Source organism: Fistularia commersonii, chromosome 33, assembly GCF_037954325.1.
Source record: "Fistularia commersonii isolate RoL2024-O1a breed Wild chromosome 33, RoL_Fcom_v1.0, whole genome shotgun sequence".
Classification (NCBI taxonomy): domain Eukaryota; kingdom Metazoa; phylum Chordata; class Actinopteri; order Syngnathiformes; family Fistulariidae; genus Fistularia; species Fistularia commersonii.
This window is the reverse complement of record NC_141316.1, coordinates 9,854,669-9,870,324: the sequence shown is the minus strand read 5'-3', so window position 1 is coordinate 9,870,324 and position 15,656 is coordinate 9,854,669. Positions and strand designations below refer to the sequence as shown.

Sequence of the window (15,656 nt, the reverse complement as noted above, 5' to 3'; positions counted from 1 at the left end):
TATCATGTCGGTAGGAAACTCTATTTCAAACAATAGTTCCTCTTTTGAAAAGAAAAAAAGAAAAAGGACCAGAAAACGATACATTTTACACACGTAAATTCAGTAGATATATTTAATTTAGGATAAAGTGAATAAAACCGGAAACTTGTTCATCCGCGGGGTTTTTATGTCTACTTACATGTAATTTGTTGTTTCCGGGGAGCACTATTTAGCGTTACACATCCCGGAAGTACGAATATCTGCGTGGTTTGTAAGCATGGAGCACCAAGCTTGCCACTGAGCAAACAACTCAGAAGAGAGAGAATAATCCAATAATCCTATTATTTGTTTGCTTTTGACACCGAACAGACGTCAAACTTGAAAAGGAGAGGATTATTTAGGTAAGACAATGTTAACCGTTAGAATATTGGTGTTTATTTGAAAACATGCGTGGGCTCTGATGGTTCAGCGTGGCAGAAGACACGCTTCACAACAAGAAATGCAAAATACTTCTCCGAATATCGCCGGGATGTCACAAGTGAAGGCGAAGAAAACACGCTCTCTTGACCAAAAGAAGCAGTCCTCTGCACAGAAACCCAGCGCCGGGAAAAAGAAAAAGAAACGCTGGATGCAGTTCAAGAAGAAAGTCAAGGAACCAAAACCCAAAGTTCAACAATTATGTCCCCCAAAAGACGCAGGAGAATTTTCTTCCAATTGGAAAAAGCTACAAGAGGTACAGAATTCACTGCCTTCTCTTTATTTGAATTCTATTTCACAGATATTGCCTAATCAAACCAACAGTAATTTTCCCCACAACTCTCCTGCATTTTCTTCCAGATGTTAAATATGTGTAAGTCTGCGGCACCCGAACCCCCAGACCCTCCTCAGCAGAAAGGAAGTGTAAAAACCTCCGCCGACGTTCCCAAGACCAACGGCTGCCTCAGTCGTACAAATTCGGCGAAGGCAGCCAAGCACAAAACCGTCAGCAGCGGCGCTCCTCCCTCTGAATCCCAGCCGAATGCAAAAGGCAAGGTCGTGGCGAATACTTCAGCTTCGAAAAGAAAAAAGGAAAAGGCGGATCCGTCGAGTGAGGATCGGCCTGACAAGAAAAAGAAACCCGTGGTGAAGCAAAGCACGCCTACAGAGTAAGTATCAAGGACAAAATGCTGTTTTATCTTGTAATATTTCCCTTTTAACCGCACCCGAAGTGAACGCTTGACGTGAACGCGCACTCTTGCAGGGAGGACATTTGGTTCGACGACGTCGACCCTGATGACCTCGAAGCGACGGTGGGGGCCGAGGCAGCCGACGTTATGAGGAAGAAGCTGGGAATCCAGAATTGCAAGGAATCAGAGAACACCCTGGTAAAGCGGGGCGCTTTTGAAGGGTGAGTTCATGCAAAGACGGTAAATGTTACAGCTTTATTTAATGTGAGAACAAATATTTCAACCTTCCCTGCTAAGAGAAAGCTGCTGTAAGATGTTGGCCGCCGTCCTCCTTGACTCAGCCGCAATCGGCCTCTTATGAGGACCATCAGGACCGTATCTTCAAACTGTGCACAAAGGCAAAGTAGTCATGACAATCTTTTTTTTGTGTTTTTTTCCCTCGCCGTGACAACCGCCAGCCTCACGCGAGCCGTGGCCATCGACTGCGAGATGGTGGGAGTCGGCATGGACGGGGAGGAGAGCATCTTGGCGCGAGTGTCGCTCGTGAACCAGTTCGGGAAATGCATCTACGACAAGTACGTGAAACCCACGGAGGAAGTGACGGATTACAGGACGGCGTTCAGCGGCATCCGACCCAAGGACATCGAACACGGTGAGACAGGGATGGTTAATGTTCGTCTGGTGTTATTCTTGGGCGTCTTGCACGGTGCGGGAAAGTCACCCAGTGTGAAGCGCCTCGAAACTACAGCGTACCCACCTGGCGTCCGTTCGGCGTGACTGCGGAGCCAATCACACGCCAGCAGGAATAAAGAATACAGATGAATCAGTTTCTGATAGCAATTGTTGTTAGCCATTGTTGTCACAATAATAATGTCTTTCCCCCAGCTCCAGGATTGTGTTGTGATTCCCAACCGTTGTGCCACATTAGTGTGCTGTGGAAAAATGCCCACTTTTCTCAGATTGGTCCAAAAATTATTTATTCAATGGAAATAATGTGTCTTTCTATGTGGGCAGCATGAAGGGACAGGCAGAACAATGAAATGCTCCTCCACTAGAAGGCAACAGGTCGTGAATGAACCTGTGGATTAACCTGCTGTTGCTTAAACAGCAGAGTACCGTCTTTTCCGGACTATAAACCGCTACTTTTTTCACACACTTTGAACACTGCGGCTTAAACAATGATGCGGCTAATTTATGGATTTTTTTCTGGGCTAACAAGCTTCACGCTGGCTAAACATTTAGCCTCGTCACATCGGACCGATGAAATTACTCAAATTCTGAGGCTGTTCAAGCCGAAGATGACTTGAATGGTTTTAGTGCGCAGGAGGAGAAAAAAAAAGGTAGCGGTCAGCTGGAGAAGGACAAAGCGGGGATAGAAAATGGATGGACTTTTCCTTGTATTATTTATTATTCATCTTTTTCATCAGCCGTGTTACAGCTACTGTCTGGAAAAGGCATTTCCAGTACGTCTTTGTGGATGTTAATTGAAAATTAAATAATAATTTGGTGTAAATATCTTATGTTACAATGTGGACACTTTCGGCTTATAGACAAGCGCAGCCTATTTATGACCACATATAGTTATTTGTTTTTTTTTTTAGCTGGTGTGGCTTATATTCAGGTGCGCTCAATAGTCCTTTGTGGTCAACCAAACAGGGCTCGAAGTAAATTGAGAATACAGTTTCATTCCATTTATTAAAAACGTTTTTGACATTTATTTGGTGGTGTGCTGTATGATTTTTCTAATGTAAAATATGTGCCGCGGTTCAAAAAAAGGTTGGGAAACACCGCGTTAAGGTACGTTTTTAGCACTAATGCTGAAGCATACACAGCAGGTGTTTCCATGGGAAATGATGCCATTGTTTTGCAATGACCCAAAAACATATCCAGCGATGGGATGAAGGAAAAAGGGAACTAGAGCCTGAACTTTATTCTCATTCCCGTCCGTGTTGCAGGTATTCACACGCTCATTTCGAGATGTGTTTGTATGTAACGGCCAGAGAATGAATATGTCGTCCCCTCTTCTACTCTGCTGCTCCCTGCAGGAGAGGACGTGCGCACCGTGCAGAAGGAGGTCGCTGACATCCTGCAAGGAAGAATAGTCGTCGGCCACGCCATCCACAACGACCTGAAGGTGCCACGAGTGGGGTTGTTTTTTTTTTTTCAATTTATTTTTAAAAATATTTGTATTCAGTCTGGTCATTCCCCTTTTCCAGATTTTACTCCTGGATCATCCAAAAAAGAATATCCGGGACACTCAGAAGTACAAACCCTTCAGGAAGACCGTGAAGGTACTGCGTGCACGGTATTGAACTCCCCGTGCACACAAGTGGAGAACCGGTGCGCTTCAACACGCTTCCTATCTTCTTTTAGAGCTGCCGACCGGCGCTGAGGGTCCTCTGCAGAGAAATACTCAACGTCAACGTCCAGCAGGGAGAACATTCTTCTGTAAGTCCTGGAAACCTTCTTGCTCAAACAGGTCATGGATGTTGCTCTTGTTTCAGCCGGGTGATCAAACTCTGAGATTCTGGACGTTCCTAAGGTTTAAATGTGTATTTTTGCATGTGATCAGCAAATCAGGGATATTTACAAAGTTGGCAAAGAATTAATCTATTGCTGTATAGCAGCCCTGGGCATTTTAAGGCCCGTTTTACTTTTTTATCTGGTCATTTTAAATGTTTTCAGTCAATTTTGAATTTAGAAACTCCTTTTTTTTCCCCTTCCTTTTAATTGCTAATGGATGATTACATACAAATTAATGTCAGTACATTTATATGATCATCAATGATTTTAAAGTTGAAATAAAATGCCAAAAAATGTCAATATTGAAATTGCAATTTTCATTTAGTTTAATTTACACGTGTACTGTATGTGTGAGTACATACACATATTTATATACCGTAAATTCCTGACCTACTAATTTTTAATCGAAAAAAACAAATCGTACATAAATTAGCTGCAGGTGTCCCGTTGAGAAATGAGATATTAACACAGCAAGATGTTACAACATTCAAAAAAAAAACAAAAAAACTTTTAATTAATTAAAAGACAGTAACATCTACAACTATCGGTACATAACGCAAATCATTTTCCCAGAACAAATGCCGCGCAGCAGCTCTCTTTCCTTCTTGGACAGCCAGACTGATAGTTAAAGTTGAAAGCTGCGTCAAATAAGTGTCTGTGCATTTTTATCTTTTTATTTATATAAGCATAAATGCGATTGCGTTAGCGGAAACCGTTTTTGTCCACTGTGACGGTGTTTTATTGTCTTCTCCTTGCCTGCCTCTCAGGTCCAGGACGCCCAGGCCACGATGAGGCTGTACACGCTGGTGAAGAAGCAGTGGGAGGCGGAGCTGAAGGCCAGTCACAGCAGCAAAACCCCCGGCGTGAAAAGCCAGAGGAAGCCCAAGGCTCCCAAGAAGCAGGCGACGCAGAGGATGGGATCGGCGTTCCAGAACCGACCCGTCGGAGGGCGGGCCGAGGACGGATCGCAGGAGACCTGACCGAAACCGCCACAGACGAGCGTCCGCAAAGACAAAGGGTTGATTTGAAGGAAGAACCGCCATGGAGAATACCGGCGGCCTCCATTAACGTTCTTCTGACGGCCGTCGGTCATCTCCCCGGGGTTTTCCTGGTTCTCCCAGAGGTATCGATTGTTTCTTCTCGATGCGCCAAGATCGACAGCAAAGCCGTAAATGTTGCGTCTGAGCGGCGCTTGGTGTCACCCGCATCTTCATCTTTGGCAACTTCCTTCACGTGAACGCGGGGGAGTCCGAATCGTTTGTGTTTTTACACTCCTTATAAAAAACTGTTTAGAAAAACTGGATCTGCCAGCATCCTGGAATCAGCCCATCATCTCCGCGCGGCCCGGTGGCATCCAGCCCCGTCACGCCCGCGTGCACGGACCCGTTACAGCTCGCCAGCGTTCGGCTCAAACGGAAGAATTTTGTCATTTTAACGTGATCGGGCTTTTTTTGGCATCTGGGCCGATAAATAAATCAGTGCATCCAACAGCTCCTGTCATATTTGAAACTCTGCTTGTTTGAATTATTGATAGTGATGCATATTTTTACCCTCCGGTCAGCTTCAGGACCGCGGAAAGCGCGTAACGGCCAGGCGGACGTTCCCGTCCAAGACGAAATTGTTGAAAGTTAGGAATCGGTAACAGTTATGCTAATCTATGTCGTCCCCCTGCGCTCATAGGGAGACGTTCGGCCTCTCGTTCACACGTCTGGGAAATTCGGGGTCTCCGCTGAACCTCCTGCATGGGTTTGGACAGGGAGGAACCCCAGGCAGACACCGGGAGAACCTGGAGACCCCACACAGAATCCAGATAGGGATGTTCTTGTGTTCAAGCAGAAGCGCTAACCGTTTTGAAGGTCTTCAGCAGAAACGCTCTGATCGTCTCCTGAAGGGACCTTCATGGAAGGGGCTGCGGCGACATGTCCTGCCGTCCCACGGCTTCTGGAATCTCATTTTTAAAGGTCTGGATTCGGGGGTTTGCAGCCGAATGTCCTGTTCTGCCGCTCAAACCGAGGCTCCTCGGACGCGATGAGGGACGGAGGCCCGGAGTGGCCGCGGAGCTGCTTACTCACGCCTGACGGAGAACGGCTTCTGCTCATAAGACAAATGAAAACGACTGGCCTGCTTGGAAATATACGGCCTGTGAGTCTCATTAATTCGGCGCGGCTTAAGCAAAGGAGGACTTTATTATTCTTCTCCAAACATGCAGGAGCAATGCATGCACCGTTAGAAAAACAACCTTCGCGTGAAGGTCAGTGGTGACTTGTAGATGTTCTTATTTTGCTTATTCCTTATTTATGAGCCCTTCTGCGTCCCATCTCTGGAGCTCCAACGCCGAGTCCCCCGGCGGTTTTGGCCGCTCCCCTTCCAGACGTTTCAATATCGTTAATTGAACTAAAACGCAGCCAAACATCTCAGCCAGATTACATTTAAAACTCCCTGAAATCCTGTTGTGGCTCTTTTTCCTGAGTGAGCACCAGAAGTGGAGAGAGGTTCAAGCCCTGTGTTTGTGCCAGCAGGGCGTCCGTGTGATTTGCCGCCGTGGAGCAGAAGCACATTGAGGTCCACGTCGTTCCCAAACGGAGCAGACGCCCCGGTTCCGGCCGGCGCTGAGCGGCGACACAGGAAGTGACTCATCCGCCGACGGAATGTGAGTTTCTGTATTTTACACACACGAGTGTGTGGACAGCTGCCGTGTTCTACATCCATTAATCCATTGGTTTTTCTGTTCGCGACAAAGCGGTTTGGCGCCACCTAGTGGATGGAGGTCGTTCAGCGACAAAGACTGACTGGTCAATGTTTAATATAGAATTAGATAAATGTGCCATTTCTTTCACATCGGGCGCTTCGGTTTGTACAGAAGCCTTTTCCCTGCATGACTTTGAGATAGGAAGTTCTCCTTCGAAGGTGTTTGCATCGATCGATCGATAGCTCGCGACCAGGCGGTTCTTTCCGGCAATCTCCCTCCGTCAGGCAAAAATGTCTGATGGAAATCTGACATTAAACCTGGCGCTCTGTGCGCTGGGATTCCAAAAAACAATGAATCCTCCACTGGTATCATTTCAAACTCATTTTTACTGAGGGTCACATCAGCATAATGGCTGCCATTTACAGTGTTACTAAATGTCATGTAAAATAAATATAACCACTCCATGTTAAATAACTGAATTTATTACTCATTCAAAATGTTACATATGCATTTTCATAGATGTAAAAGAAAATGTTTACTAGTTGCTCTGTTCCTAAGCTAGCTTTCACTGCTGCAGGTTTTTTGAGAACACGTTCCGCTGCCATCCTAGATAACCATCCTAGATTTTTGTGGGCCACAGAAAATGAGGTGGCGGACCACATTTGGCCCGCGGGCCTTGAGTTTGACGCGTGTGTTTTTAATGGATGAATGTTTTGTCCTTAAAGTCCCAAGCCACGCAGAAACATTACAATATTTCCCTTGTGAAAAATCTTTAATTCGTGATGTTACAAGAGAATTTGAGCTCATTTCTGCGTGCGCAGATTCCCTGTGGTACAAACTCCAGTTACGGGAACACCAAAGGCCCGGAGACACGTTTGGCTTGGGTTGAGACCCGAATGAGTAAACAGACATTCAGTTGTAGAAGCTCCGAAGACGGAAAGCAAATCATTAATCCCAAGCATGTAACCATAACAAGGCTGTGTTATGTGGTGGAAGGGGCGTGTCCGAGCCGCTGTCAAGGTGTTGGGGGCGATCTGGCGAATACATTAATCACTGATCCATCTGTCCATGGCCGGGGTCGGCGGAGGCGTTTGAAGGAGAGAACTCTGGTCTGATATGACGGAGCAAGAACAATGGAGATGATTAGCAATGTGTATGTTCACTATATGGACAAAAGTATCGGCTCACCTGCCCGGACTCGCGTATGAACTTAAGTGAATCCTGAATATGACTTCACGAGGGTGTTTATGGAAAGTTTTGAGCATTGGCCTGGCTCTCGGTCTCCGCTCTCGTCCATCCCGAAGGTGTTCTACGGGGTTGAGGTCAGGACAGTCGGGTTCTCCGTCCTCCATGTCTTTATGGAGCTCGCTTTGTGTTTTGGTGCACAGTCGTGTTGGAAAAGGAAGGATCCGGCTCCAGATGTTCCCGCAAAGTCGGGAGCGTGGAATCGTCCGGCATGTCTTGGTATGCCGAAGCTCTCGGAGTTCCTTTCAATGCGGTCAGACAAGTAGCGTTCTCCCGGCGAGCGCCAAACTCAGACTCGTCCGTCAGATTGCCAGATGGAGAAGTGCGACTGGTCGCTCCAGAGAAGGCGACGGCGTGCTTTCCACCGCCGCATCCCAACCTGTGCAGTGCACTCGGCGGCGTGTAGCTTGGACGCAGCTGCTCGCCCGCGGAAACCCTTTCTGTGAAGCTCTCTGCGCGCCGTTCTTCAGCTCATGGCCACATGAAGTTTACGCACGATAAACTTCAGCATCCGCTGACCGTCAGTCGCTTGAGTCGCTTCCACGTTCATCTAATCCAGCTGACAGAAGTCACCGAGCTCCTGAGAGCCACCCGTTCTGTCACAAATGTTTGTAAAAACACGCCGAGGTGTTTGATTTGATACACCTGTGGAAGTGATCAGAACACCCGGTTCCCATTATCTGGACGGCTGAGACATTACTTTTGGCCGTATGTTTAAAACTCTGGAATGATTGGACATGAGAACCTTCAGCCTAAGCAGTTTGGACAGGACCCGTCCGCAGCTGTCAGAAGACCCGTCATGTGTCCGAGTCATTCTGCACGGCTCGCTAAGCCGCGCTGTTGATGCGAGCGCTCTGCAAATGTTTTTACTGTTACGTTGCGACAAAAAGGAATCCGGAGACAAACCGACGTCTTTTTACACTTTTGACTTTTCAATTAGCGGGGGATGTTATTGAACCGGCGTTCTGTCACTGTCAAGGAACAAAAGGTCGCTCAAGGTCGCTCAAGGCCGCCCCTCCTCCCGATAACATGTACTCCACGTCCCATCTGGGCCGAACGTGGTTTGGTCCTGATGTTCTGGCGCGGCTCCGGCTCCATCTGCGGAGGAGCGACGGCAACATTTCCCGGAATAAATGGCGGGCTGCGGGAAGTGACGTCATCGCAGGTTTACCCCCCCCCCCTCCCCTCCTGCCTCTGCTGGAGGATCTCGCCTTGACCGCCGACGTCCCCGTAGCTCCGCTTCTTCCTTACGCATGAGCGCCGCTGTGCCGCCGCCCAGGGACCGGCTGCGAACGCCTCGGCGTTGACCGGCTCTCGCTCCTGGCGGGCACCGAATGTGACATTCAGTATTTATGCAGGCTGCTGGAGAAACGCCGTCGGCCGCTGGGACCTTCTCCGCCACCTCCGGCTGATGAGCGGGTCGCTGTTACACTTGCAGCCAGAAAATGTAAACACTTAGTTTTATTCTTATTCTTCATTGCAGCTCCACTCTAATGACGGAAAGGTGGAGCTGCAGATGGTCCTCCAGGGAGGGTGGAAGGTTGTCCGATGGTGATTTTGGATGTTTTTTTATCCTGTGGCGTTCTAGCTAGCAATACATTTATCCTCCTGAGGGTTTCTCCCTTTACTGTATTTGCGTTACTAATTTTGCCGCTCGCTATTAATAGCTTTTTATTGCGATCAAGTGAGTCAGCAAAAGTCATCATCAGGCCAGAACCGGCGAGACCCGTTGGTTCTGGACCCGAAAGCTCAGTTTTGGAAAAGACCGAGACAAGGCGGAGAACGGGGGGGCCGCTTTTGTGGCACAGCAACTTATGTTTTTTTTTTAATTTTTTTCATTTAGAAATAATCATTTTCACAAAAACGTCCCGGTTTCACAGACGCCACGTGCGTCCGCTCGACGTCGGTCTCCTGGACGCACTTGCGGCGGCCGGGAAGTGCTGAAGAAAAACCTCCTTAATAACCTTTTGCCCTTTTTACTCTTCTTGTAATTTTCATGAGGCCGAGTTGCACTTACTGTAAGTTTCCCGTCAATAAGTGCATTAGCAGCATCTCTGATCATCGTGACGAGGCCGCGGTTTACGAGCCGCCGGATCCCCCGAAAGCCGGCCGGTCGCTCGGACGCGTGCGGTCCTTCCTGCCGCCTGGACGCCATCGTCGACGCCCTGGTAAAAATACACAGATGAATTAATGACGAGGAAACAAAGACTTAAAAGTGGAATCCTTAATGCACGCGGGTTGTATTTCTAAATATTCGGCATGAATAATGGATGAGGCGTTCAGGGTTTAAAGGCCCGCAGTCAAAAACCTTAACGAACGAATGTGGTTGATATGTTGCGTGAGAAAAACGCGTTTTCGGAGTTAAAGAGCGGGATTTGTGAAATCACAGCTGGCCGAAGCTCCCCGGGCTCGGACTCCCGGCGGCCGCCGTTCCGGAGGAAGCTTTGGCGGCGTGTTTCTCCGGAGGCGAAGGGGTTTGCAGTTGCAGACTGCAGGTGCGAAGTCCATCCGGGAAGAGATGATGTACTCTGAAGGTCCCGGCCAGAGGAGGCCCTCGGAGGCTCTCCTTGGAAGGCTGTCGAGAAAGGTCTTCATTTCCTGTTTTTCGTTCTTCGATTCTCGGAAAAGTCTTGGAACGTGTCACGGAAAGGCCTTTTGCTTCAGGTTCAGACTCTAGCGTTTTTGGTGCCGAACCACTTTAGAGTCCATCGAGGTGAACACCCGAGCAGCAGTGGTCTCCATGTTCCTCAACACCTCCAGGTTCGCTGGAGACCCTGAAGTTGTCCAAACGTGTGAATGCTTGTTTGTCTCCATGACGTGCAGGTGAAAGGGTGAAATGTCGTCTATTTGACCTTCTGGATGAGAAGGTGAATGCTTGTATCTCCAAATGTGTGCACATGAATTGCTTAGTTGGAGGTTGCAGAGATGAAGATGTGGAGGTTCTCCAGGAAGGATAGGATCAGGTATGAGTCCATCAGTTAGATGTCAGAGATGGTTGGGTCATGGATGGAGGAGGGAGAGTTAATATATTGGTAGACAGATGCTGGAATTGGACCAAAGAGAAGATTGATGGATGTTGTGAGAGAAGTACCTGAGAGCCTCCACCTTCTTGATCTCCACTCCCTGTAGCCTCACCGTTCCACCGGAGTTCCTCTCCTTCACACGCATATATTCTGTCTTGCTTCGACTCACCTTCTTTCCTCTCCTTTCCAGAGCATACCTCCACCTCTAGATGTTCCTCCACCTGCTCCCTGCTCTCACTACAGATCAGAATGTCATCTGCAAACATCACGGTCCATGGAGATTCCTGTCTAACCTCATCTGTCAGCCCGTCCATCAACCACTGCAGTGGACAAGACAGTGGTGAGACCAGCGATGATGTTTGGACTAGAAGCAGCTACAGTGACCAAAAGACAGGAGGCAGAGCTGGAGGTTGCAGAGGTGAAGATGTTGAGGTTCTCTTTGGGAGCGACCAGGATGGAGAGGATCAGGAATGAGTCCATCAGAGGGACGACACATGGTAGATGTTCTGGAGAGAAGGTCAGAGATGGTTGGGTGATGGACAGAGGCGGGAGAGTGAATATATTGGTAGACGGATGCTGGAATTGGAGGTCTAGACGAAGACCAAAGAGAAGATTAATGGACGTAGAGAGAGAACAGATAGAACAGGGTTTCGATAGAGAAGGTGGAGAAGATGATCACCCATTATCTGTGTTTACGACTCTCCATCTTTCATGCAAACATTTTGTTTCATCATTTCTTCAAGAGCGGGGGGCCCCGCCGCTCCCCGCTCCACCCCGCGGTACCACCTGACCGCTGATGTCAGCCGCGGCGGAGCGGAGGCTGCGAAGGAAACCTGGAGACAAAATGGTGTTTGCTTCCCTTCCAGCAGGGTGTGCATGTGTGGGCTCTCTAGTGGAGAAAGAGAAAGAGAGAAGATGCAATTAGATAGATGACAATAAATCACCCCACCCTCTCACCCCGTGTTTATTTTTTATTTTTTTTTTATTTTCTCCCAGCGCATGTATTTATGAAGTTCAATAGCAATATGAGAAATTAGCCTCTGCATGCAGCGGGTCCCTCCCACCCCTCTGTCTTGTCTCTAATCCGCCCACATGGATCGTCTGGGGGGGGTTCGGAGGGGGTGGAGGGCGCACGGTGCAGGAGGTGACGCTCCTCCGAAGGAACACGGAGAGAGGAGGGTGTCTACGGGCTGCATCTCCATTGACAGCTTTTTTTTTTTTTTTTTTTTTTTGGACGAGACAGGAGCTGCAGACACACACAGGCTGCCGTTGATTCATCCTTTTTTTTTTGTGTGAGGCAATAACACACACACACACACATACACAAGAGGAGGGGGGGATTGGGGGGGGTTCTGAATGTGAGGGAAATAGCAAAAAAAAAAACAGTTCTCAGGGGTGTGTGCGTGCGTGCGTGTGTGCGTGTGTGCGTGTGTGCGTGTGTGCGTGTGTGCGTGTGTGCGTGTGTGCGTGTGTGTGTGTGTGAGGAGGAGGAGGAAGGGGAGGAGGGGGATCTCTGCTCTCCATTTCACCCGCAAACACCCATCCCTCGGCAGCACCAGCATGACCAGGAGCTCCGAGTAACCCGCGGCGCTCACGGAGTCTCGGCGGTGGACGCGGACGCGGACGCGGGTCTCATGCGTGGCGGTGCGGTGGAGGCTCACAGCGACCCAACGCCCTGCGGGAGAGAGCGCTCTGCCAGCGGCTGCGAGGGAGCGAAGCGGCCGGGAGAAGCTCTCCGAGTGCTCTGCGGGCTGGATGTGCGCGGTCCCTGAACGCACCACAGACCAACCCCGACCCGACGCGTGTGAGTATGAGCCGTGTCCCTGCGTGGGTTATTTTTCTTGTTTTTTATTTTTATTTTATGCGTGTATCGATGAAATGGCGAGCTGCGGGGATTCTGCGCGACCCCGCATTCAACAAGTACCGATGGATTTCCAATATCGGCCGGCCGTCCCTCCCGCAGCCGCCCGGGGGGGGTCGCGGTTCTGGAGGGGGGGGGAAAGGGCTGGAAATTCGGCGTGAACCGGCCTGAGAGCCCACGGGAGATCCGTGGAATCACGCACGCACGGCCGGACGCTCCGTGACGCTTCGAGGGCTGTTTTTTTTTTTTTTTTTTTTTTTTTTGGATCAAACGTGATTTTTCTTTCTTTCTATCTTTTCCTCCATCCGGAGCGGGGAAACACCCACCGTCCGTGCACCGGGCCCGGCCCCGGTGACGGTCCCCCGGGTGACGCGCCGGCGTGCGTTTCCGCCTCGGCTTTGTGCGTTTTCTTTGCACGGTTTTGTCTCACTTGCATGTGCGGTCATGCTGTGCGTGTGCGTGTGCGTGCAGTGTGGTGTCAAGGTCTGAAATGGACGTTTGACAGGAGAGGAGGGGCGGGGGGGGGGAGAGGGCCAACACACACACACACACACACACACACACGCACACACACACATATATATAGATGGCTGTGTGAAGAAGAGTAGGGAGGCCTTAGAGTGGACCTTCAGGGTGGACGTGGACGTCCACAGACGGGGGCAGTTGGGTGTCTAGACGCCGCTGTTGCCCCCCCACCCCTCACCAAGATGCCCCATCCACCCCCTCCATCACACACACACACACACACACACACACACACACACTCCAGTTTCATAACGCTTCTTCTTCCTCATCCTCCTTCCTGCAGGCCGACTCCATCGTGCTTCTCCCGTGACGGGAACTCAGCCTCCCCTCCTCTTCATTCCCCTCCTCTCTCTCTCTCTCCCCGTCACCCCCCCCACAACCCCCCCCCCCCACCACCACCACGCCATCACCCCAATCCTGCATTATAAATCTACAGCTGGTGCTATTTTTAGATCGAGGGTAACCCAGAAAACACCACTTCGATTTTTAAGAAAAAAAAGAAAAAAAGGGAGGAACCAGCTTCAAAACCCCCCCCCCAGGCGGAGATGGCGGTGTGTGCCGTCAGCGGTCGTGATTGGAGGGGAGGTGACGGGGCGCAAAAGGAGGGCGCCCATGTCGGAGCGGAGGAAAATAAATCTATTTCCGGGCCCGTGATTGAATCAGGCGTCCTCCGCGTCCGGGCTCGGGCGTCTCCACAGAACCCCGACCTCCACGCCACGGATCTCGCCGGCTTCTCGGCCCCTTGACCTTGAGCTTCATCTCGTCCCTCCTCCTCTTCTTCCTCCTTCTCCTCCGTGTCTAATGCGCAGCTAATTTACACCAATCTGTTAAGTAGTATCTCTTCCCCGCGTCCCTCCTGCCGCCCGGCCCGCTGTATCACCTCCTCGCGCCGCCGGAGCATAATGGACGTAGTCATGCAGGAAGAGCGGCGTTAATTAATTGTCGGCCGGTTTAAATGACCTTAGAGTGAGTCAGGATATTAGAGCGGAGCCCCCAGGAGCCGGCTGAGGGATCTTCTGTGTTTGCCTTCCCGAAAGACCCGACGGCTTGACCCGCGAGGTCGTCCGGGCCGACCAATCGCGCGATTGTCCCCCCCGCCGCCCTGGAGCACAGAGGGGCTTCAGTCCTTCTGGAAGGAGTGTGGGAGTCTAGTGTCCTTCACCGAGTCCTGCTGCACATTCTTTTACGAGGAAAAGAATGGAGACGACGTGAGCAAACGCCCTTCCTAATTTATTCCTCCTCGCCGAGCGTCACACCAAACACAACAACATCTATCTATCTATATGGATCTATAGCGGTTAGCTGTCGAGAAGCTCCAGGACCGGAGTGGATCTTCATAAGATCAACAGTTCTTCCCTTCCTTCTGGCTCCTCATGTCCTCCCCTTGCTGTCGTCTTTTTGCCTCATGTGGGTTTATTTGTTTGTTTCTGACGGCCTCCTCCCGTGACCGGCGTCCGCGGCAAACATGTCGTCCTCGTCGAAACTTCCCCGAACTTTCTTGCCGTCTGGTCAGCAAGTTTCTGTTCCTGCTTTCCCGTCAACCTCAACTGACCTGATGAAGATATCTCCGTTTTCAAAAGGACAAGATGTCCTTCACAACATCCTTCCCACCGAAGCATTCGTCCTCACATTCTCCTGTTGGAGTTCCCGACCTGGCGGCAGCTGGGAGGGGGTGGCAGCCAGAGTTCAACAGCTCCTGGATGTTGTTTGGGTGAACCATATATATGTGTGTGTGTGTGTGTGTGTCGGTGTTGCTGAGTAGACGTGTGTTCGCTGCCTCCGGTGGATTGGCCATTTCCTTTTTGCTCACCTAATTGATTGGCTTGCTTCTTCATTCATGTTCTGGGAATTGGCCAGTGGCAGGCTTTGTTATGATGAGAAATTCCTTACACCCCCCTCCACACAACACACACACACACACACACACACACACACATACGCACGCAGCCTCACCGCCGCCGCCTCTGTTTGTGTACGCTGTCTTGCGGTGTGGTCTCTGTAATTTCCCTGCACACACACACACACACACTCTGTCTTCTGTTTGTCTTTCAGTCCATTCATGCAATTTGTACACAACGCCAGCCTCACTACTATCCTCACACACACACACACACGTGGACGCACGGACATTATTTGGGTTCTCTGCCGGTGGATCCGGAGCTCCACCGCACTCGCCGAAGACGGGTGGGGGGGGAAGAGGACACCGTGTGGTGTCACGCTGCACTAAAAGGGGAGGTGACCGCAGTGCTTCCAGCGTCCTGCAGTACCACAGACCCTCCTGTTGGGGTCTCCTCACCACTGTGCAGAGAAGATGGAGAGGGGGAGATGGTGTGGAGGTGTGTGTGTGTGTGTTTGGGGGGGGAAGCGAGGAAGGAGGGAGGAGGGAAGGGGGAAGGGATCGGATGAAACAGCATGGAGCCTTGTGGTTACATCCTTTGATGAGGTGGCGGGTGGTAGGAAAAAAAATGGCTGCGCAACACACACACACACACACACACACACACACACACACACACATGCTGCGAACCCCCCCCTGCTTAGTTGCACACCAACCATCCAGCATCGCTGTGCGTCTCTTCACATCCACGCCACTGTTTTTTTTTTTTTTTTTTTGCTTTTTCCTCCTCGTGTCCACTTCCCTCCCT

The 15,656-nt window shown here is 50.2% G+C and overlaps 2 protein-coding genes across 4 annotated transcripts in view; both read left to right on the top strand.

The window, feature by feature from the left end:
* The first annotated feature begins 238 nt into the window (after positions 1-238).
* Positions 239-5,156, top strand: rexo4 (RNA exonuclease 4). Its single transcript, XM_086140363.1, has 8 exons — positions 239-712; positions 817-1,124; positions 1,220-1,366; positions 1,604-1,797; positions 3,191-3,279; positions 3,362-3,436; positions 3,519-3,593; positions 4,436-5,156. The coding sequence occupies exons 1-8, from the start codon at positions 440-442 to the stop codon at positions 4,646-4,648; spliced, it is 1,374 nt and encodes a 457-aa protein (XP_085996489.1). The 5' UTR covers positions 239-439; the 3' UTR covers positions 4,649-5,156.
* Positions 5,157-6,135: 979 nt separating this feature from the next.
* The window catches only part of LOC147214989 (voltage-gated potassium channel KCNC1-like), a 55,249-nt gene continuing 45,728 nt past the window's right edge, over positions 6,136-15,656 (top strand). The window contains exons 1-3 of one of the 3 annotated variants that reach the window (XM_086140359.1): positions 6,136-6,318; positions 10,816-11,917; positions 12,179-12,429. The gene's annotated coding sequence lies outside the window, so the exon portion shown is untranslated. The remainder of the gene's footprint in view (positions 6,319-10,815; positions 11,918-12,178; positions 12,430-15,656) is intronic. The other 2 variants (XM_086140360.1, XM_086140361.1) reach the window with 2 other exon arrangements.

Bases quoted from the DNA above. Each gene is read 5' to 3' on its own strand.
- rexo4 (XM_086140363.1), top strand. From the start codon at position 440: ATGGTTCAGCGTGGCAGAAGACACGCTTCACAACAAGAAATGCAAAAT. The intron at 1,125-1,219 runs GTAAGTATCAAG...GCACTCTTGCAG, and splicing joins AAGCAAAGCACGCCTACAGA to GGAGGACATTTGGTTCGACG. The intron at 3,280-3,361 runs GTGCCACGAGTG...CCCCTTTTCCAG, and splicing joins CCATCCACAACGACCTGAAG to ATTTTACTCCTGGATCATCC.